The sequence below is a fragment of the Mus caroli genome, chromosome 10, assembly GCF_900094665.2.
Source record: "Mus caroli chromosome 10, CAROLI_EIJ_v1.1, whole genome shotgun sequence".
NCBI lineage: Eukaryota > Metazoa > Chordata > Mammalia > Rodentia > Muridae > Mus > Mus caroli.
In genome coordinates, this window is record NC_034579.1 from 56,175,309 (window position 1) to 56,199,379 (window position 24,071).

The following is a 24,071-nucleotide window of genomic DNA, read 5'->3' on the forward strand; positions in this document are numbered from 1 at the left end:
TTTGTAGACCAGGCTGGCCTCGAACTCAGAAATCCGCCTGCCTCTGCCTCCCGAGTGCTGGGATTAAAGGCGTGCGCCACCACGCCCAGCTTTGTCTGATATTTTAGTGAGTACTACAGAAGATTTGATGTCAGAGTCTTAAGTCTAAGTTGAGAGATGTGAAATAAGTCAACCAAAGCTGCTGTACCTGCCAAAATAAATAATCAGACTGCTTGCTGAGAAGGCTTTCAGTGAAACCAGATTTAAATGCTACTCGTCCAGCCATGGTGGCGTGCACCTTCAGTCCCTATATTCTCTGTGAGTTCTGGGCTACATAGTAAGACCTCGTCTCCCAAAAACAACAAACAAAAAACAAAAACCCTGCCACCTGGTCGTCATCAACTTAGATTGTTTGTTTGTTTGTTTGTTTGTTTTTTCCCTCTCTTCAAGACAGGGTTTCTTTGTATATCCTGGCTGTCCTGGGACTCACTCTGTAGATCAGACTTTCCTCGAACTCTGAGATCTGACTGCCCCCCTCCTGCTGCCCCCTAAACACGGCGATTGAAGGTGTACACCACTATTACCCAGTTTATCTTAGTTTTTTAAAGATTTGAGGAGGCTTTATTGTTCGTTTGTGTTCTGATTATGTTCATTTCATTCAATAGCATGAACACCACGGTGTCGGAGAGCCCCTTCAAGTGCGATCCTGATGCTGCCAAAGCCATTGTGGATGCTGTACGTACTGCTTGCTTGCTTTGAAACAATGCGGTGGCTGAGCGATAGGGTCGGTCCTCCAAGGGAAGAAATACTTGCTGCAACAAGTATTTGGGTGTCTTTCATGTGCACATTACCGTGTGACATCTGAAGGTCAGAACTCTGAGCACAGACAAATAGATGCTTGAGGGGAAAACTGAAGACTGGTGCTGGCCCACCCGAAGCAGAGTTGATAACTTGTAAAAACCAGAGTGATGGGTTGCACAGTGTACTTAGCCCAGGAGCCCATCACTGTCAAACCATCTTCTACAAGACACCACGTAGGAAGAATTGGAGCTAAGACAGGGAGTAAGCACACTTGAGGATCCCTGAGGGGACAGATAGGACACCAGCACCCCCAGCAGCACCTTGCTGTTAGGGGAATAATTACTATTATTATCATTGAATTTAAGTAAGAGTGCTCTGCTGTGTATACACTTCCAGGCCAGAAGAGGGCATCAGATCCCCTTATAGATGGTTATGAGCCACCATGTGGTTGCTGAGAATTGAACTCAGGACCTCTGGAAGAGGTTAACAGATAGCAGCCAAAATACCCATACATATAAAATTAAGTAATTCTTTTTCTAATTGAAATATCGCATTGAAAAAATCGTATATATTGATTGACCTCTTAGCAGATCACACCCTGCATTGTTCCTGTAAATTAATTTTAGAGCCAAGTGCTGTTAACTGATGAGCCGTCTCTCCAGTTTTTTGAGTAGTTGTAGCTGGCTTTGAAATGACAGCTCTGCCCACCCACCTCTGTGTACCAAGTGCTGGTATTAGTGGTGTGCACGTGGGCCACACTTGGCCCCTGTGCTGTTTTTAATCATCTTATTTGGACTTAGAAAAGACTGAACTACATCATTTAAAAATTTGGGCTGGATGGATGGCTCAGTGGTTAAGATCACTTGCTGCTTCTGCAAAGGACCCACGTTCTGTTCCCAGCACCCGAGTAGAGCCTTAGACAGCTAACCACCTGTCACTCTGGCTGGAAGGGGACCCCACCTAGGCACTTGTATGCACATGGCGTACAGATATACATGTAGTAAAACACAGACATAAAATAAAAGCAAGTTCTTTTACTTTCCTTTTTTTTTTTTTTTTCCATTTATGCCATCAAAACTGGCAAACGGAAGAAAATGACCTCTGAGTCCCCACGGCCTCGCCAATGAGGATGACAAAGGAAAAGGACTTGTTGAGCCAGGGCATTTAGGTTCATCTTTGTTTCCACGTGAATCCTGACAGTGAGATGAACAGGAAGAACAAAACTGGGCACAGTGGCTCTGGAGGCAGAGTCAGAAGGATTGCTCAGAGTTCTCTGCTAGCTTGGGCCACACCTCAAAACCCTGTTTCCAAAAAAAGAGGGGGGTGGCTAGGGAAAATGGAATCATGATACATGCATGCTGGGTTTCTTTTATTTCAAAAACATTCTCTCATGTGTGTCACTAAGAGGCTCAAATCCAGGGACTGGAGAAATGGCTAAATGGGTAAGAGGACGTCCCTCCACAGGACCAGGGTTCAGTTCCCAGCATCCTTATGGTGGTCTAAAACCTTCCATAGCTCTAGTTCCAGGGGATCTGACTCCAACTCCACAGCCACTAAGAATGTACGTGGTGCACATACACAAGCAGGCAAAATATCCATGCACATAAAATTAAAGAGTTCTTTTTTAAAAAAATAGAAATATTATATTGAACAAATTGTACATATTAACCTCTTATCAGCTCACACCCTCCATTGTTCCTATAAGTTATTTTTAGAGCCAAACAGGGACAATCTCCTATTTGCATTGTTTCCCAATTCTGTCAGTATGCATTTAGCTTTCCTTCTTCAGGTAGGACTCTATTTTAATATTTTAATGTTCCATTTTAGTTGCCTCCACCATGTGAATCTGCCTGCTCACTGCCGACAGATGGTAAGACCTGAATACACAAAAGTCATACTAGAGTGATGTGTCTGTATGTAAATTATATATGTGTGTGTATGTATGTATGTGTGTGTGTGTATATATATATATATATATATATATATATATACACACACACACATTACTTGACTAATATATTTAACTTGACATAAAATAAAAAATATATATTTTACTTGACAAATAGTTATTTATACTTATAAGTTTGTTTTGATGTGTGTTTATAATTTAGAAATATTAAATCAAGTTAGGAAATGTATCCCTTCACATACTTATTTGTGGGCAAACATTTAAACCTTTAAAATACACAGTTGTAGCCACTTTCAAATACATAATGGGACCAGGAGTGTAGATTGATGTTGATGTGTGCATAACATGCTGGAGGACCTGTGTTCATTCCCAGCAGCAAGAAGGAGAAATTCATAGGCAATGTGTTATTACTACAGTCACCATTCCATATTAAATAAATTCATAAAGCTCATTGCTCTGACCTGACATCAATGGTGTGCCCGCTGGTCAGCACCATTCCCCTTCCCATCTAGCTGCCCTGGCTGCCCTCAGCCCCTGGCAACCCCTCTGTACAGTTCCACACATAGTAGGATTAGTCGCGCTGTCTGCCTTTTGTGTCTGTCTTTATTTCCCTTGGCAGGCTATGTCAGCTATGCTAACGTTCCACAGTGTATAAGTGAGGGACACTGTACCCCACCTTTCCTTTCTTATTTTAGGGCACATTCTATCACCCTGGCCCCTCAGATTCCATGTGGACACTGTGGAAAGGACGCCTTATGGGCTGTGTTCTACATTCTCATCCAAACACTGCCTGCTTCATTCAGAAAAATGGCCCCGACCTGACCCCTCTTTAGAAGGGTTGCATACCTGCAATCCCAGCACTCTGGAACCTGAGGCTGGAGGATCACAGGCTGAAGGCCAGTCTGTCTGAGTTACATAGCAAAACCCTGTCTGAAAAAACAAAACAAACAAACAACAACAAAAAAAAAAAAGAAAAAGGAATCCATAAATTTCTTCTGCTGAGAAAAGGGCTCTGCTGGCATGGTAGTGTGTGCCTTTAATCCCTGGTGTCCAAGAGTTTGGGGATAACCTGGGCTCCATAAAGAGTTTCAAATCGGCTGAGACCATATAAAACCTCATCTCCACACAGGAAGGGAGGGGGTAGAGTGAGAAAGCCTTTGGGTAAACGCTGCTGCGTTCCAGCCCTGCAACTGTAACTTGCATGCGTGCTCTGGAAGTCTAGCGGAGGAGCCTTGCAGAGCAGTGTATCTAGTATGCCTTGTTTGGCAAGCATTCTGCTGAGTTACATTGCCAGCTTTCTCTTTGTTAGATGTTGATAATTTGAGTATTTAACAGATTCAGATTTGTCTTTTTTTTTTCTGGATACAGTGGATAAATGGTTCCATCAGCAGAAAAACTGAAGAGCATCCTCTGGAACACGAACTGATACGGCCGCATCCTGTTCACCTGGAAGCATTAGATGCAAAAGCTTTTCCAAGCTCTAAATTTCTGTAGCTCACCGAATGAAGTAGACTCTGCTGGGACTGGTCCACTATGTTCAGAAGGTTAGCCATCTAGACACCTCACATCTCAACCAAGACAGCTTTTATTAAACCTTAGCTCTCAAAGCCGTGGGGACATGGAAGTCATTTGTGCATGGATGTGCGTGTGGACACCTATTGGATGTACATGTTTACTGTGTTAGGAAATAAAATTATTTTACTGAAACTTGGCTTAGGATAATTTCTTATTCTGGAGCCAACATTCCCACACTGGCATCAGTACTGTAAGTGTTTCTTTCCTACCAGAAGTCTTAGAATTCAGTTATATACTATTAAATAAAGACTGCACAGTGATGCACACCTTTAATCCTTGTACTCATGAGGCAGATGTAGGCAGAACTCTTGAGTTCAAGGCCAGCCTGGTCTACATTGCAAGTTAACATAACATTTCGAGTTCAAAAAAACAAGCTGTTTGTAGGAATCTGAGAACGGAACCTCTTGCACATACAGAAGGCCTGTTCCATGTCTAGTTCCCAGCATCCCATTCGAAAGCAAAAACTTTTAAATTACTATTATGTTAGCAGACAGTGAAATCTTTACTGAAGGTGGAAGTCAACAATTACATCTGTAATCAGTGAACTGAACCCTTAAATCATTTGCATTGCACCAAAGGTACCAGCCAGAACTGTTTTAGGTGAGTTCATGGCCTTTGGAGCTAGGAAATCCTCAGCTTGGATCCAGGCCTGTCTTATCAGCTCCTACTCAGGCAAGCTACAGACACTAACCCTGTTTCCTCATCTCTAAAAGTGTCAGGTAGTGTCCTATGGTACGCACTCATATTTATTTCACCTGAACTTTATTTTTATGTCTGTGGGTGTGCAGTCTGCGGGCAGGTGCTCTTGAAGGCCACAGGCACAATGGAACCTGGAGCTTACTGATCGGGCTAGACTGGCTGGCCAGCAAGCCCCACGGGGGTCCTCATGTCTCCATCAGATACACAGTAATGTCCCCTCGTCATTTTAATTTCACTTTTTGCCATGGCGAAGGATGGTAAGCATCTTTCATGTGCTTGTCTCTCATCTGTGTCTCCTCTTCTTGTCTCTGATGCTGCTGTGGCCAAATACCCGAGAGAGGAAAGGAGGAGGGTTATTTTGGCCCACAGGTTTCAGGCCAAGCTTAGCGAGACCCATTGCTTTGGGCCTTACGTGAGAAATGCTAAGACACAATACCATTTATCAGTGGCAGTGAGGAAATAGAGGCAAGATGGGGCTGGGTACAAGGTATATTTTCCAAGGTACATACCTAGTGATCTATCTCCCAGCTCCTATAACACCATCTTCCAATTGTACCCTCATGGGGATCCATCAGAAATCAGTCCATTGCTATATTAGAATCCATAAGTTCTCTAGGTGTAGTGGTGGAGGCCTGTGGTCCTAGCCACTCAAGAGGCCCTGAGACCAAGGCCTACATGGATTAAGGGTTACTTCAAGGACAGCCTGAGTAAGATAGTCAAACTCTGTCTCAGAAATGATTCTAGAGGCAGAAGAAATGGCTCAGTGAATAAGAGTGCTTTTGCTTTTATGAGTACACTGTCGCTGTCTTCAGACACACCAACAAGAAGAGGGCATCAGATCCCATTACAGATGGTTATGAGCCACCATATGGTTGCTGGGAATTGAACTCTAGACCTCTGCAAGAGCAGTCGGTGCTCTTAACCGCTAAGCCATCTCTCAGTCCCAAAGATAAAATCATTTAAAAAAAAATTTTTTTTTTAAGCTGGGCATGGTGGCATGCAACTTTAATCTTAGCCACTGGGAGGCAGATAGATTTCTGAGTTCAAAGCCATCCTGGTCTCTATATTAATAAAGTTCCAGGCCATTCTTCATAACGAGACCTTGTCTGTGTGTGTGTGTGTGTGTGTGTGTGTGTGTGTGTGTGTATGTATATATATTCTCTGATGTCTACCATTAAGGTTATCAATTTTTTTTCTCCTATTATGCTTTTTAACTCTATGGTTGGAAGGACTGAGTTAGACAGAGTCAGGCTGACCCCATGACAGGCTGCAAACTAGCAGTTTGGTAGACTAGGCCTGTTTCTGTTTCTCAGAGCTAGAATAGTCCAAAGCTAGTCAATTCCAGGAAAAGCCACCCCTCACGGGGAGCCAATCAGGAAGCTGCCCCATCACAACCTTTCAGGCAGCCAATCGGGAGCTGAAGAAGCTGCCCCACTACCTAGCTTGAGCCAAGTATAACTAAAGTGTATCAGCAAAAGTCCCCCAAGTCCCACAGAGCCTTAACCAATCACAAAAGCATCCATACCCCGGAGATAGAACCCACCAAAGGAAAGAAGGTGAACGTGTCCCACTCCTACCCTAACAGGCTTTAAAATCGACCCTGTAAAGTCTACACCTCTGTCTTCCATCCCGGAGTATGGTGGACCCCTGCATACAGGTTCTCTGCAGAATAAATGCTCTTTGCTGTTGCATACTGTTTGAGTCTGGGGTATCATTCTTCGTGAATCATGGACCCTTAAATGGTTTCTATTCCTTCTAATAACTTCCATATCTTTCCTTAGATAATATTAATTTCTTTCAACTAAACACATTTTTTTGGGACAGTGTTTCATGCATTTCACTCTGCCCTCAACTTGTTATGTAACCTTTAACAATATTTTTTAAAAAGTTTGAGGTTTGTTTTAAAATTTTTATGTATGGGTTACTGGAAAGATGGCTTAGCAGTTAAGAGCACTGACTGCTCTTCCAGAGGTCCCGAGTTCAATTCCCAACAGCCATATGGTGGCTCACAACCATCTGTAATGGGATCCAATGCCCTCTTCTCGTGCGTCTGAAGACAGCTACAGTGCTCATATACATAAATAAATAAAATCTTTTTAAAAAATTTAAAAATGTGTGTGCGTTTTTGCCTATCTATATTATCTGTGCACCACGTTCATGGCTGGTGCTGCCAGAGACCAGAAGAGGGTGTTGAGTCCTCTGGAACTGAAGTTACAAATGTTTGTGAGCTGCCTTATGGGTACTGGGAATTGAACCTCTTGAAAGAGTAGCAGTACTCAAAACTACTGAGCCATCTCTCAAGCCCCCAAAGATTGATTTGTTTGTTTGATTTTTGATACAGGGTTTCTCTGTGTAGCCTTAGCTGTCCTGGAACTCACTCTGTAGACCAGGTACCACCACTGCACAGCTCCAGAAATTGATTTTTAACTATGTGTATTTGTATATGTGTGTGGGTGTGTGCACTTGAGTACAGGAGCAGGTAGAGAGGCCAGGAAAGGGCCTTGGATTTCCTGGGGCAGTTGTGAACCACCCAACAGGGAACCAGTGTGGGGTCCTCTAAAAATACAAAACCATCTCTCCAACCCCACTAAAATCTTTAATTGTGTGTATCAGTGTGTGGTTATGTGACACGAATGCAGTCCTGGGGTTGGAGTTATAGGATGTTGTAGCCGATGCAGGTGCTTGGAATGGAACTTAGGTCTTCTGTTAACTCTTAACCACTTAGGCATTGCTCCAGCCCCTCGTGTGCTTAATCTTTAAGCCATGGGCTTTGAACAATGTAACTTTAAAAACCACAAAAATCACACATGCACACACACTCGCGATACCTGAACACCACCCTCCCTCTTGAGAAGCCCATACTCATGTATTAGGTTCTGTACTCTCCTTTTCCAAAAAGTAACAAGTCCCCACTACCTATCTTCCCAAACCTAAGCCCACAGCAGTGTTTCTCCAACCTGTGGTCAGGACCCCTCTGGGAGTCAAGCAACCCTTTCACAGGGACCACCTAAGATCATCAGAAATATCAGATATTTACATTATCTGTAACGGTGAAATTACAGTTAGGAAGTGGCAATGAAAATAATTTTATGCCGGGCAGTAGTGGCGCACGCCTTTAATCCCAGCACTTGGGAGGCAGAGGCAGGCGGATTTCTGAGTCTGAGGCCAGCCTGGGCTACAGAGTGAGTTCCAGGACAGCCAGGGCTACACAGAGAAACCCTGTCTCAAAAAACAAAAACATAACAAAACAAAACAAAACAAAACTGAAAATAATTTTATGGTTGAGGGGGGTCCCAGGTTACCACAGCCTGAAGAACTGTATTAAAGAGTCGAAGCCTTAGGCCGTTTGAGAACCTTTCTGAAGCATGTCCCTCTTCTTAGGTCTGTTTAATAAACTGGCTAACTTCACTCTGATTCTTCCGAGCTGCAGGCAAATGCCTGTCTTTACTTGAGTGGGATGGGGAAAGGAGCCCCTTGGGCTGCTCGTGCAGGGCTGGGCTGCATCTCTTCTTGGCACTCACAAGCCAAGCTGCCCTCAGAGTTCAGAGGTTCTCGTGCCTCTGCCTCCCGAGGGCTGGAATGTAGCTGTATTCTGATACACCTTGCTGCGTTGTTTTTTGATTTTTAAAATTACCTTAATCAGTTTGTGTCTATGAACGTTTTACTTACATGTATGTGCGTTGCGTGTTCCAAGAAGCCTTGAAGGTCAGAAAAGGGTGCTGGATCCCCGGGGACTGGAGTTACAGACACTTGTGAGCTGCCATGTGGATGCTAGGATTGAACCCATTCTTAGGGGAGATGTCACATGTACTTTTTAGCTTGGTGACCTCATGACTGAGACCTCACCAGATCCTCCTGTAGCTTTAGACCCATTTTTATGAAATGCCTGGTATCAGACTCTGGAAGTTGGAACCAACACTGGCTAACTAAGTCACACTCGCTTGCTTTTCTTCTTAGTCCACAGGGACCATTCCTTTGGCAGCCCTGGCATTTGCAGAGACTGCCCTCCCCACCCCACTTTCTGTGGTTCTGGAACTTGAACTCAGGTTGTCAGTCTTGATCTTTGAGCAGTGTGATTGCTAATTTTGGTTGTCAAGTTGATCACATCTGGAATTAACTAAGACGAAAGCGGCTGGTCACACTTGTGAGGGATTTTTCTTGATCAGATCATATGAAGTGGGAAGACCCACCCTAAATCTGGGCCACACTCTCGAGTGGCAGCCCACATAAAAGGACATGGAAGGAGGAGGCTTTTGCTTTTTTGCCTGTTTGCCCTCAGTCTCACTGGCAAGTTCATCTGTTCTGTTGCTGAGGCATCCCTCCATTGATATTAGGACCTACTTCTTTGGGATTCCAACTTCGACTGAAGACTACTGGCTATGTAGTAGTTCCCTAGATTCTCAGCATCAGATTGGGACTGCTGAGCCTATCAGTCGGTATGGTCTGAACCATTACCCAACTCTTGGCCTTCCCATTGGGAAACAACCAACTGTTGGACTACTCAGACCACAGCCTGTAAGCCACTCTAATATAAATCCTCTTAATGCTATATGTATATTGGGGTTGGAGAGATGGCTGAGCAGTGAAGAGCACTGGATGATCTTCCAGAGGACTTGGGTTCAATTCCCAGCAGAGATATGCTCACTAGAATCTCACCATGGTCTGTAACTCCCGTTCCAGGGAATCTGACACCCTTTTGGTCTCTGCAGGCAACAAACATGTACGTGGTACAGACATCCATGCAAACAAAACACTTGTAAATATTTTTTTAAGTTGCACATGTATAATTATTCTATCTCTGTTCCTTATTTATTTGTTTGTTTAAGACAGGGTATCGCCGTGTAACTCTGGCTGGCCTGGAACTCAGAGATCCATATACCTTAGCTTCCCAAGGGCTGGCATTAAAGGCGTGCATCACAATGAGGGACCAGTTGTGGTTCCTCTGAGAGCCCTGGCTTAAACAGTAGGCAAACCTACCTTGACCTGATGGATGAGCTATTTTGCAAGCCCCAGTTAACTGCTTTGTTCAGTGGAGCTATTAATACATAGCGAGGGTTAAACCAGATGAAGGATCCCAAGTTGTCAGGGTACTGCCCAAAACTGCTCATTAAACTCTTGTCGCTTTTATTTAGAAAGCTGAAAAACAGAAACGCTATCCCAAGGCGGGGAAAACAACTTAAAATGACTAGGTGGCATCCACCTAGGTTGAGGTCTCCAAAGTCAATTCTACTGTCCTAGACTCTACTGATATCTGGCAGCCTCCGCTTCTGACATCCGGCGCGCGTCTGAAAATGTAATGGGGTCAGAAGCCCCAGGCTGCTTAAGTAGCTGCTTAAGTTGGAGACAGAAGCCCAGGCCGCCTGACAGACACTGCCACGTCTTTCGGCGCATGAGAGCCTCCACAGAGAGGGCGGAGCCTCACCCCGAGCGTACGTCACGCCTTAGGCCCGCCTCTCTCTCCGCGGCCTGAGTGGCGTTAGGGCGGTACCCACGGCCCGGACGGCGTGACGCGTCGAGGGGGCGGGACACGTGCGTGCCCGGAAGTCTAGGGAGGGGCGTGACGTACATCCGGCGCGTAGCTGGCGGACCCGGGGACTGCTGGTCTGTGTGCTCTGAGTGAGGGTCGCGCTGCCAGCCACCGCCGGAGGAGCCCCTCGGGCCGTGAGTCGGGGCCCCAGCGGTGGAGGTGGCGGTGGGGCAGCGGGCCCGGGGCGGGCCACAGCGAAGACCGGGGCGCGGGGCCGTCGCGGAGGGGCTGGGTGGGGGTGCAGTGACACGCAGGCGGTTCCGCGGGCTGGCTCTGGGCGGGGACGGGCCGCGGCTGCGGGGTGGCGTGGCGGCGGTCGGGTGTTTTTTTTGGGGGGGGAGACGGCTTCGTGGCCTCCGTGGCGGAGGAGTCTGGTTCCTCGGTGAGGATAGCTGGAGCCCTGGCACTCATCCTTGCGTTCTGCAGACCGTGGCCCTCGAGGTAGCGAGTGGGCGCCCGAGCCCCACGTTCAGCCTCTGGGTATCCGCTGCCCTGTCTGGAACCCATGGTCTCTCCCTCCACCAACACCCCACTCCCACCCACCCTTTTTATATTTCCTGTGCATGGAAAAATTCCCTCTTGGGCGATTATCGTAGATGAATGTTTTCTTCGTCATTTTTACCCAGGTGAGAATGGTACCGACCAATGGTACCATTGGTAGTCGTACCCTTTCTCAGTATCCGCCCTCACTCGGGTGTTTCTTCAGTACCTGGGCTCTGTCCGCTCAGGTTGAGAAGGGAGGGTTAGGGGGAATTGTCAGGAAGCTGATCTTTGACATTCACCTTGCAGCTACGTAGACTTTCTTAGTTAATAGCCAGCTACCTTCTATCCCAGATTCATCCGGAGTGAATACGTTTGAGAGTACGTTTTTATTGCTTGATGGTCTTTCTGGCACTTGTTTGTTCCCATCTTGATATTTGCACGGTTTTTACTTAAGGTTCATGAATAGTGTTGTTGGTTTTAATATTCTTAACATTCCATAGATGATAGAGTAGACGAAGAATAGAAAATAGTGTGTTCTTAAGATTATCATCTGTGTAGGTGGTAGGTTAAGGAAGAAAGTTACCTTTACCTTTTCGGAAGTCTTATGATTGGAATTTAATATTAGCAGGAAAAGGGCTTTGGTTTTAGGTGAGAGGCTTTTCTTTTTAAATACCTTATTTTTATTTGATGTGTATTGTTGTTTTACCTCCATATGTGCCTGTGTGAGATCCCCTAGAGATGAAGTTACAGTTCTAAGCTGCCATGTGGATGCTGGGGCTTGAACCCAGGGCCTCTGGAAGAGCAGTTGGTACTCTGAACCTCTGAGCCGTCTCTCATGGCTTTTGGAACTGATGCTTTTGACCGTACAGTCTTAAACAAGACAGGGAGCCTAAAGAGTGTCCTCGTCTTCATCTTGGCTTGCTAGAGTTGGTGGGAGGATGAGATGAACGTATCTGTGCTGATACTGTATAAATTCTAAGGTTGCTGGTGGATGAATTGGTTCAGATCCCGAGATCTCAAGGACAGTGTCAGCAAGGCCGTTTCTTCAGCTTTGGGCAGCAGTACAGCCCAACTCCTGGGCTCTGAGAGGAGTACTACTTTTTTTATTTTATTTTTATTTTTTTAAGATTTATGTATTTATTTTATGTATATGAGTACACTGTAGCTGTTAGACACACCAGGAGAGGGCATCGGATCCCATTACAGATGGTTGTTAGCCATCGTTTGGTTGCTGGGAATAGCCATCGTTTGGTTACTGGGAATTGAACTCAGGACTTCTGGAAGAGCAGTCAGTGCTCTTACCCACTGAGCCATCTCTCCAGTCCCAGTACTATTTAACATCACTGAAGAATTCATTCTAATACTTTTCCTTATCATTTTGGTAGGAAGCCTTTTAAAACAAGAACTGGGAAGGAAAATAAATTGGAAAATGAAAGTAATTCAGTTACATTACCACTTTTTTAAAAAATCCTCTAAAGTATCACATTTGTAGAATTAACCAGGCTGAGAATATTTGCTTTCCTTTTCTTTGTTTTTTTTTTTTTTTTTCTTTTTTCCTTTGAAACAGAGTGTCACTATGTAGCCCAGGTTGGCTTGGTGAAGCTGCAACACACTAAAGCTCCTCTTCTTGCCTCAGCCTCTCAGGTGCTGTGGTCAAAGCTTTCACACCCATGTCCATCTTGGGAATTCTTCTAAAGAGATGTGGCTAAAAACAAAGTGCTGGACTATTGGCAGCAAACCAGTGCACATGAATTAGACTTGTTGGGTGTAAGAGGCCACAGTAGGCCACAGCCTGTTAAAGATGAACTGGGTCTCTCCTGGAATAAAGTGAGAAATAAGGGAGGGTGTCTGGCTAGGGGGACTGTAGAAGAAAGATGTATTGTTTTATTTGCTCAATAAACTTGAACTTAAACATGTATTTGTTACAGGCTTCTTAAAGTGCTAAGTTGTGCAGGTTTGTCAGTACCAAGAATCGAACCCAGGGCCATGCATTTTAGCTAAGAATCCCTCGCTTGCACTGAGCTATGCTCCCAGCCTCCGCTCCATAAATTTTTTTAATTTTTTTCTTGGTGATGGGACCTCATGATTCAGGCTGGCTTCAATTCATTGTATGGGTGAGACTCCAGCGTTTTTGGTTTTGGTTTTGTTTTGTTTTTTTGTTTTGTTTTGTTTTGTTTTTTTTGAGACAGGGGTTTTGATGTGTAGCTTAAGCTGGCCTTCAATTCCCTATGTAGCCCAGGCTGGCCTTTGAACTTGTGATCTTTCTTCTTGAGCCTCTTGAATGGTAAGATTGCAAGTGTGTACTTCCCCTCCTGGCTATTACTTAACATTCAAAATGTGTTCTGTGTGCCACAGTTTCTGTCTGTACCTTCACCCAAATGTTGCTCTTTCATAAAAGCTGAATGGAGCAAGCATGAGGTAGTTTCTAAGGTTTACAGGTCAGGCCATAGGCCTGATAAAACCACAGTACTTAGATAGTTTGCTTCCATCTAGTATCTTTGAAGAATTCAGGTGAGACTGCGTAGTAGCATTCAGGATGCTGAAGCATAAGGATAGCTTAAAGCCCGGGAGTTTGAAGCCAGTCTAGGCAACACAGCAGGATCCTGTCTCTCTTTTTTTTTTTTTTTTTAAAGATTTATTTATTATACATAAGCACACTGTAGCTGTCTTCAGACACTCCAGAAGAGGGCACCAGATCTCGTTACGGATGGTTGTGAGCCACCATGTGGTTGCTGGGATTTGAACTCTGGACCTTCGGAAGAGCAGTCGGGTGCTCTTACCCACTGAGCCATCTCACCAGCCCGATCCTGTCTCTTAAAAGATAAAAATACACACATATGTATGAATGTGTATACATAGGTATTTTCCTCCAGTTATTGTTCATGGAAGTTTTGTCTAATTGCAGTTGCTGCATTTTCTGTCAAGTTTTGTCTTGTAGAGAAAGTAGTGATTTTTCTTTTCTGCGATAAACGGAGCTGCTGATAGAGAAATTCAGTGTGACCAGGGAATGGGTCTCTGTGAATCTTACTATTCCTCGGTATTTTTAGATCCTTCCTTCTTAACTGTGCTTAGAGCTCTCAGTGGCTTTACTCATACATTTTCCTCTAAAGCCTATAGGCACTAGGAAAAGTGGTTTTAGTGTCTGTGCTAGTTAAGACAGACTGGCAGCAGTCCTTGGTGCTTCATAGTTGAGACCCTGTCTCAAAAGAAACAAATAAGTTGTTTGCTTGCTTTAGAACCTCTTACTATATTATGAATTAGTATGCTTAAGAATTCGTAATATGTAACACTAGATTGCATTATAGAAGTTTTTATTCCTGTATGTTTCTGTAAAACAGGATATCTTTTCACAAGTTGAAACATCTGCAAATGGTTAAGGATATTGGTAAATGGAGTCAACCAAACTGGGCCAATTGATAGATTTGCTGTGTCCTTTTTGGAGCTGTATAGAACAGCTTAATAACTTCTTATTCAGATCAATGAACTCTTCATTCATAGCTTTGTTTTGATTCTTTTGTTCTAAGAATCCCAGTGGCCTAGGACTCATTGTGTGGACCAAGGCTGGGCACAGATTTTCCTGTCTGTCTCCCAAGTTCTGGGATTATGTGGACATGTCGCCACACACAGCTCCCATCATGGTTCATACCAGGTGTATGTTTGGCTTCTTGATTCAGCTTTTTACTTTTTCAAGACAGATGTTCTCTGTGTAGCCCTGGCTGTCCTGGAACACTCTTCTGTAGACAGGCTGGTCTCAAACGAAGAGACTCTGTCTCCCAAGTGCTGGGATTAAAGGCATGTACCGCCCCCACCCAGCTTGATTCTGATCATTAAAGATACTGCATTGCTAGGGATGTTGCCAACTAGTAGGCAGCAGTGAATGGGTAGCTTCCTGGAAGAGTGCATCTCCCAGTAAAGGGTGACGGTGTGTCTGAAACGCCTAGTTCTTTGCTTGTCTGAGTTTGCAGATGTGAGAGTCCTAGAGGCTTCACTTCAGACTACAAAATCCTTGTCTCAAAACCTAAGGAGATTAGTTAGTCTTCGCAACATTGATTTTTATTTTGTGTGTGAGTGTTTTGCTTTTGTGTGTGAGTGTATGTTTAACACAGGGGCTAGAAGAGAGCATTGGATTCCCTTGGAACTAGAGTTAACAGATAGTTGTGAACTATCATGTGGGTGCTGAGAATCAAAGTTGGGTCCTCTATAAGAGCAACAACTGTTGTTAACTGCTGAAACATGTCTCCAGCCCTGGACTTTGCTTTCCTACTTTAGGGAACTTGGGTTTGTGGACATGTGTCAGAGAATAAGACATGCAGAAAGCTAATGTTATGTTCATGTTTTACACAGGTTGTAAGCATCAATAATGTCTTTCATCTTTGAGTGGATCTACAATGGCTTCAGCAGTGTGCTCCAGTTCCTAGGACTCTACAAGAAATCTGGAAAACTTGTATTCTTAGGATTGGACAACGCGGGCAAAACCACTCTTCTTCACATGCTGAAAGATGACAGACTAGGCCAGCACGTACCAACACTCCATCCCAGTAAGTTCAGAGGCGACCTTCTGATGCTCAGTGCCATGAATGGAGGATGGATCCATGAGTTCTCTTCCTAGCTGAGGTCCTAGAAGCAGTCGCTGTAGTACACTCAGGTCGCCCACTCTGCACACCTGGGGCTTTCTGATCAGTTCCGTGATGAGACTTAGCTCCCATATGTGATCTTAAGCAGGAAACTTGCAGAAAGGGGGAATTGAGGCTTCTTAAGCTTAAGAATATTTTCATTCTGTACCCTCGTCTTTACACAATGAAAACTTGATTGTTTGCGTTAGTGTTGGTTCTCAGTACTAGCACGTGGACCTTTGGTTGGAAGTTTATTTCTTTCCTCCTTTTTGACACTTTCAGCTTCAGAAGAACTGACAATTGCTGGAATGACTTTCACCACTTTTGATCTCGGTGGGCATGAGCAAGGTAAGAGACGAGTGACGGTGATTTGTGAGACATCGCTGGGAAGCAGTGTGCCAAGAACCTTCTTTTTTTTTTTTTTTTTAAAGATTTCTTTATTTTATGTATATGAGTGCTCCAAGTGCATGTACACCTGCATGCCCGAAGAGGCATCAGATCCCATTATAGATGGTTGGGAGCCACCGTCCATGTTGGTACAGATCTGTAATTTCAGCACCTAGGGGCTGAAGCAGAAAGATGGACAGTTCCAGGCCAGCCCAGGCCACACACATTGTGAGACCCTGTCTTAGAACAATGACACACAAAAGACAGTGGCTAAACATTGGAACCTGAGTGCCTGGCCTGAGTGTCTATCTAGTGCCTGCCAGGCCTCAGCACACTTACTCACTGTTAGGACCATGGGAGTAGAACTCATGCACAGCTACATCATTAGCTTTTACCTTGGAGGCTACAAAGTTACCAGTTTTAGGGCCCAGACTGGGCAGTTCTTATTTTCTACATTTACAGCAGTGGAACTGATGGGCATTTCCGCAGTGTTAGCAAAGGGGAAGGTCATTGTGCTACACACGGGTGTGGAGTTGCTAGTTCTACACTTTGTCAGGGAAGGCAGAAACTCATAGTTTTCAAACTCAAGCTTGACTCACAGGCCATCAGCTTGCATCCTCTGTTCTAACTGCTATAGCCAAGCCTTGGTGAGCTCAGTGAGTGTCCTTTAATAGGCTAGTAGGTCATTCACTTGCCACCGTAGTCTTGTTGATCCTCAAATTTTGTCTTTTAGCACGTCGCGTTTGGAAAAATTATCTCCCAGCGATTAATGGTATAGTTTTTCTGGTGGACTGTGCGGATCATTCTCGTCTCATGGAATCCAAAGTTGAGCTTAATGTAGGTTTATATTTATATATATATATTTTTTCTGTTTTGCCCTTAAGAAATACAAACTCAGTAGTACCAGTACTTAATGTGATCAGAGTCCTTGAAGAAAATACCTGATAAGAGATACTGTTTGGTTTTTTTGTTTTTGTCTTTTTAAAGATTTATTTATTTGTTTGGACACACCAGAAGAAGGCATATGATTCCATTACAGATGGTTGTGAGCCACCATGTGGTTACTGGGAATTGAACTAAGGACCTCTAGAAGAGCAGTCAGTGCTCTTAACCACTGAGCCATCTTTCCGGTCCTGTTTTTGTTTGTTTGTTTGTTTGTTTTTAAAGATTTATTTATTTATTCTATATAAGTACACTGTAGCTGTCCTCAGACACACCAGAAGAGGGTGCCAGATCTCATTACGGATGGTTGTAAGCCACCATGTGGTTGCTGGGATTTGAACTCAGGACCTTCGGAAGAGCAGTCGGGTGCTCTTACCTGCTGAGCCATCTCACCAGCCCCTGGTTTGGTTTTTTAAAGATGTTTTTATTTTATTTTATTTTATGTGTAGAAGTGTTTTGACTGAATCTATGGGGTGCTGTGTGCTTGCCTCGTGCTTGAAGAGGTCAGAGGACAGTGTATTTCCTGGAAATGGGGCTAACAGATAATAAACTGTTGTGAACCATCATGTGGGTGCTGGAATAGATGGTGAGGAAGAGCAGCCAGTGCTCTTAACCAACCACTGAGCTATCTCCAGCCCTGTGAGATTTAGCTTTTCAGTGCCTGAGGACTTTCAGCTTGCAGTTGAGTAACTGAGTTTTATACTTCATGTGATGCACCAGTACCTGCATGACCCAGATGCTCAGTGCTCTTCAGCTGCCCAGTGCTCTTCAGCTGCCCAGTGCCCCAGCCTTGTTGGTAGGACAGTTGCTCCCTCATTGTGGTTGCTCTTTCTGTAGCCTTGGCATAGGGAAACTCTGCAAGAGTTGAGAGGTTTTATACTTTTTTAAAGCAGATTTATTTATTCATGTATTTTATGAATGTGGGAGTTTTGTCTGCCTGTACCAGAAGAGGGCATCAGATCCTATGGGACTTCAGTTATAGATGACTGTGAGCCTCCATGTGGTTGCTGGGAATTGAACTCAGAACCTGAAAGAACAGCCAGTTCTCTCTCTCTCTTTTTAAAAAAGATTTTATTATTTTATGTATATGAGTACACTGTAGCTTCATCAGACACAGCAGAAGACGGCATCGGATCCCATTAAAGATAGTTGTGCACCACCATGAGGTAGCTGGGGAATTGAACTCAGGACCTCTGGAAGCAGTCAGTGCTCTTAACCACTGAGCCATCTCTCCAGACAGTACTCTTGACTGCCAAGCAGTCTCTCCAATCCTGAGTTTTTATGTTTTTGAATCAGTCTCCTATGGAGTCACGTGACAGACTGCATAGTCTGCTAGCACTCTTCGGGCTTTTATTTACTTTGGGTTTCCTCCTTTGTATAGTGTTGCCTTATAATGCCCATTCCTTCGCCCGTCAGTGTTTATGCGTATGGGTAGTTGCATGCATGTCTGTGTGTGCCCGCATGCATGCCAGTGCTCATGGCGGCCAGAAGGTGTAGTCTCCCACGGAAATGGAGTTACTGAACTGCCATGTGGGTGCTGAGTGAGAACTGAGCCTCAGTCCTTTACAAGAGCAAGTGCTCTTAATCACTTAGCCATCTCTCCAGCGCTGTTCTCTCTCATGTGTGAGTTTCTTTTATTCTTATTGCAGTTTAAAACTCTCTCATGTTTTTGTTTTTTAATGTGTGTTTGAAATGTTTAGGTCTCATTTTGTGTGGGGCTAACTTCTTTCTTTTTAAATAATTTATTTAATTTTATTCTATGAGCATTGCTGTGAGGGTGTCAGGTCCCTTGGAACTGAAGTTACAGACAGTTGTGAGCTGCCGTGTGGTTGCTTGGAATTGAATCCAGCCCTTCGGAAGAGCAGCCAGTGCTCCTAACCACTGAGCCATCTCTCCAGCTCTGCTCTCCTTTCTTTTTTTATGCATTGGTGTTTTGTCTGCAAGTATGTCTCTGTGAGGCTGTCAGGTCCCACACAATTACAGATAGATATGAGCTGCCATGTGGGTGCTAGGAATTGAACCAGAGTCCTCTGGAGGAGCAGCCAGTGCTCTTCTCCCAATGCTGTCTCCCTGTCCCCTATTTTATACTCTAGATTAATTTTTTTTTCCTTTTCTTTTTTCTTTTTCTTTCTTTTTTTGAGACAGGGTCTTGGTATGTAGCCCAGCCTGGTCTTCTTAGTCTCCTAAATGCTGGGATTACAAAAGCGTACCACATGCCCAGCCAGTGTTAGCTCTGACACTTGGTCTTCTGCTTAGTTCTAAATGGAGGTAGTCCTGAGGGTCTCTGCTTCCTCCATGGTAACGGCTCCAGGTGGATCTCTCATCTACACCTGCTGAGCTCCAGCCTCAAAAGAGGGGACAGTGCTGTCTACCAGATGGTCCTTCCCAGAATGAAGCTGTCTGGATTGTTCCTTTCCACCATCCTGGACATGCTCTGGAAACCTGTAAACACTTACAGGGTAAAAATGCTCGCTCTCCCTTGCTCTTCCTGTCTGTGAGACTCAGACGCCCAGTCCTGAAATCTGCAGCAGCTCTGTCTCCTCTTGTCTGCTTTACTGTCTGACTTTAGCTCTGCACAGAACCTGTCTTGCACAGTCCCTTCAGTTGAGTTCAGCAGCTCATGTCTTAGGTGAGCACTGTACAGAGCACTGGTTTTCAAATCACTGTTCTGAAAGTGAAGATAGCTGACCTTGGGTTCACAGTCTTTAGGAGCTAGTGGAGCTTACAATTTTCAGACTGGCACCGTGACGTGGGTGTCAGTTGCTGTCACATTTGCTCTGTTGCTACACATCTGTATAAATGTCTTAATCTAGTCAGGCGACGCTGTATGTGGCTCTTTCGTCTCACTTGGTTGCACTGCCACTGTGGTGGTCTTTCCTTCCACTCACTGAGTTTTGCCCTTCCCGTGGAGTGCAGTTTCAGGTCCACCTAAGGTTTTGTTCAAGTGTGGGTTGTCCTGCTTCCCCGAACAGGCTGTTGTGTACTTTCTGTCCAGTTGCTTGTGACATAAGTCATCTGCTGTGTTCTATTTATACCCAGGTCTGTTAACACGCCCAGGGCCTTTCAGCTCTGAGCTCTCTCAGACCTAATGTGAAGATGAACCAGCCCGTGGTCAGGGGCGGGGCGGAGGGTGCCTTAGGAAGTGACGGGCTTTCACTTAGTAAGTTGCTCACTTGGCTCTGTTATTTTAATCCTGTCTCTAGGCTTTAATGACTGATGAAACAATATCCAACGTGCCAATTCTTATCTTGGGAAACAAAATTGACAGGACAGATGCAATCAGTGAAGAAAAACTCCGTGAAATATTTGGNCTGTATGGGCAGACCACAGGAAAGGTAAGCAGAGAGCCCTCGGGAGCAGGAGGCGGGAGGCAGGGACCACTTGACTGAACCATGCCTACATTTTCTCTTTTTTTGTGTGTGTGTGTTTTAAGACAGGGTCTCTTTTTTTTTTTTTTTTAAAGATTTATTTATTATATGTAAGTACACTGTAGCTGTCTTCAGACACACCAGAAGAGGGCGTCAGATCTCGTTACGGATGGTTGTGAGCCACCATGTGGTTACTGGGATTTGAACTCCGGACCTTTGGAAGAGCAGTCGGGTGCTCTTACCCACTGAGCCATCTCACCAGCCCCTAAGACAGGGTCTCTTGAGTGGAAGTGTTTTATCAGGGGCATTTTCTTTAGTCCTTTTCTTCCTCTTTCCTCTCCTCCTTTCTTCTTCCCTCCTTACCAGTGATAACAAAGGGCCTTGAGCTCAGGCCTTTATATGGTCTAAGTAAGTGCTCTCTTAGCCATACTCCTACCCTCTTTATCTCTTTTCCAGTACCTAATAAATGAAGAAATGATAGGATGCTAGAAAAGGCAGTCTTTTAATATTTTATTTCTTATTTTATGTATGGGTGTCTTGCTTGCGTATGACTATACCATGCATAATGTGGTGCCCATGAATGTCAGAGGGTGGTACTGCATACCCTGGAACTGGTGTTTGACAGATGCTTGTTAGCCACCATTTGATGTTAATATTTACTTACTTTTGGATCAAGAAAAAAAATACTACTATTTTGAGACAAGGCCTATGTAGAGCAGGCTGGCTTCGAACCAGAGATCTGCTGGTCTCTTCCTCCCTGGTGCTGGGATTGAAGGTGTTTGCCAGCATATCTGGCTTCAATCTTTTTAAAGAATATTCTGGGGCTGAGGAGATGGCTCAGCAGTTAAGAGTATGTCTTGCACTTGCAGAGAACCCATCCATATTGGGCAGCTCACAGCCACTTGTAATCCAGCTCCAGGGATCTGATGCCCATGGCCTCCATTGCTACAGACATACACACACACACAATTAAATGGATCTTTATAAAGCATTATATATGCTTTTATTAAGATCAAAGGACTCCGTCGTCATCTAGTGCTTCTTGCTGATAGAAGTGAAGCTCTTACCCAGTTTTACAGATGAGGAAACAGTACTCTGTTCAGGTCTGCGTGGCAAAGGGGTAGACAGACACTAAAGGCAGGACTAGAACCGGGATATCATCTACATCAGTGTGCCCTCCTTCCTGCCTATACTAGAATCTAAAGGGAGGCTCAGCTCTGGAAAGGTAGGCTGATGATAGAGAATATACAGAACTGTAAGCCAGGTTCTTAGTGTACATGTACATACTTGGAGATGCATGGAGAGACCTGAGGTCAACTTTGGCTGTGATTCTCAGTAATAGAATTTGGCACTCATTTATTGGGCTAGGTTGGCTGGAAAGAGCTTCAGGAATCCACCTGTCTGTACTCTCTCTCAGCACTGGAGTCACAGGTGTGTGCCACCACGCCTAGCACACCTCATATGTGGGTGCTAGAGAGCTGAACTCAGGACTTTACACTTGCAGTTACTATCTGTGTGTATTTGTGCTTTTGCATGTGCGGTCCTAACCAGCCTTTCTGGGGTTTGCCTCCCTTAGGGGAATGTGACTCTGAAGGAGCTGAACGCCCGCCCCATGGAAGTATTCATGTGCAGTGTGCTCAAGAGGCAAGGCTACGGCGAGGGTTTCCGCTGGCTTTCCCAGTATATTGACTGATGTTTGGACAGTGAAAATAAAGAGTTTTACTTCTGGACTGATCCTATTCACAGCTTCCTCATGGACTTTTCTAATAGAAAGCTCTCCAACCATATATGGCATTGAGAAGCCACACGTCTGTCTACGCTCATTGCCCAGTGGTGACATGTGCTCTTCTCCACACTGCCTGCTGCTGCTGCCGGGCAGTGTGCGGGGAATGGGGCTGGCAGCATTTGCCAGGGAAAGCTGGGTGCCATCATGGGACACCCNAGAAGAAAAACACGTCTCACCACTGGTTGATTTCAAAAGAAAGTGATTCTATTTTTTAAAGAAAGTGTTGTTAATGTAATTGGTATCCCTTCTCTAACTTTTTGAGTTCACAATTTACTTGGTCCAGATTTTCTATTCTTTTTTTTTTAACTAGTAAATGAAATTTAGATACTTCATAAAATTATGAACAGATAGCGCATTGGGCTCTGCTGTGTGACTGCCTGTTGAGGGTGGTACCCGAGACAAGAGCCTGGAGAGGACAGAGCCTCGGCCTTCCCCAGGGTGGTCTCCACCGTGGTAAGGGGAGTCCTCATCTGGAGTGGGTGAAGTGTCATGGTCACGTTGTCAACTTTATTTGCAGCTACCAGTTTCAGCAGGCTTTGCTTTTATACTGTTGTGAAATTTCATCTCTCTGTGTAGCACCTTCCTTTTTTTCATTGTAGATATAAAAAGTGACTTTTGCCTCATGAAAGAGTTAAGGNCATCTGTCATNTAGAGCCCATGCTGTGGGTGTGACTCTGATGCTTTTGAACATATTCTAGAGGGACGGTTCTGAACAGGAGGGTGCAGCTCAAAATCATCAGCTTAAGGCCCTGAATTCTGTGAGATTCTCATCTGGCAGCAACAAGAGAACCCAGGAAAAACCCTCAGGGGCTCTGTGTTTTCTCCTTAAGAAATAAAAGAAAACCCAGNTGGNCTTCTGGCAGCAGCGAGTGCTAAAATGGAAGCAGCAGCGGCCCTGTGAGGATCATGAACAGGCTTTTTATATATAGATAGCATTTGGTTGGTTTTCTTGCTGCCGTGTGTGATGTTAACTTTATATTTTACCCTTGAGTGCATGAGAGGAGATGGTCTGCAGATGGGAGGGTATCTTGATTCTGATTTCCTTTAATGCAAGGTGAGAGTAGGTTCTTAANTGGAGATTCNGCTGTTGCTGCTGCTGTATTCTGACAGGCTTGTGTCCAGCAAGAGGGTAGGGAAGCTAGGAGCACACTCCTGGAGAGTGACTTANCACATTTTAGTTTTGAGCACTGAGCCTATGGGACAGTGTTTTGTTACACTGCCGGGTTTCCAATGCAGAGGCTTGGTGAGGTGTCTGTCTGCAAACTGCATGCATTGCGTTCACCCANGTACAGCTGGGATGAGAACTGTCAGTGTGGAAGGGCCTGCTGTTAAAGCCCTGAGTGAGCTGGGTAGGTGACTGTTGTNCCCTTCATTGCCTTTGGCTAAAGACTGTCCACATGTCTGTTCAGGCACATGACAGGTGTGAGGGCCTCAGCATTGGGTTCCTCATCTGTCTTTCTNGTTTGTCCCTAATTGCTCGGTAGCAACCTAGAAGACTGGACTCTGCCCCGGGGTGGCTCTTTGTGAAAGTGGTTTATTCTGGCCACCGGAGAAAGAGATGGCTGAACAATGGCACCAGTCTGGTTCATGCTGCATAGAACACTGTCNTAAGTAAGGTGGCCAAAAGAGGCTGCTGCAGCAAGTGCAACTCTACCAGGGCCTTGGCCAGGGGCTCCAATGAACCGAGACTCTTCATTCTGTTATCAGAGTGCACATGTGTCCTGTTTCAGCAAAAGTAAAACTGTCATTTACGAAAGGTCAGGCTGTATCCTAAGCATTTTAATAAAAAGCTAAAATGAACTTGCCTCTCTCTCTTTTTTTTTATTTTGTTTTTTTTTTATTTTTTATTTTTTTTTAAAGATTTATTTATTTATTATATGTAAGTACACTGTAGCTGTCTTCAGACACTCCAGAAGAGGGCGCCAGATCTTGTTACGGATGGTTGTGAGCCACCATGTGGTTGCTGGGGTTTGAACTCTGGACCTTCGGAAGAGCAGTCGGG

General features: G+C 44.7%; 2 protein-coding genes across 2 annotated transcripts in view; both read left to right on the plus strand.

Moving 5' to 3' along the window:
- Positions 1–4,396, plus strand: part of Ppa1 (pyrophosphatase (inorganic) 1) — a 29,744-nt gene extending 25,348 nt beyond the window's left edge. Inside the window, exons 10-12 of the mRNA XM_021173916.2 lie at positions 645–714; positions 2,608–2,650; positions 4,058–4,396. Coding sequence (XP_021029575.1) covers positions 645–714; positions 2,608–2,650; positions 4,058–4,089 — 145 coding nt within the window. The 3' untranslated portion in view covers positions 4,090–4,396. The remainder of the gene's footprint in view (positions 1–644; positions 715–2,607; positions 2,651–4,057) is intronic.
- Positions 4,397–10,496: 6,100 nt separating this feature from the next.
- Sar1a (secretion associated Ras related GTPase 1A) lies at positions 10,497–23,869 on the plus strand. Its single transcript, XM_021174778.2, has 6 exons — positions 10,497–10,624; positions 15,318–15,511; positions 15,869–15,934; positions 16,707–16,810; positions 20,119–20,250; positions 21,860–23,869. Exons 2-6 carry the CDS (start codon positions 15,334–15,336, stop codon positions 21,974–21,976), a joined length of 597 nt encoding a protein of 198 aa, XP_021030437.1. The 5' UTR covers positions 10,497–10,624; positions 15,318–15,333; the 3' UTR covers positions 21,977–23,869.
- The last annotated feature ends 202 nt before the right edge of the window (positions 23,870–24,071 follow it).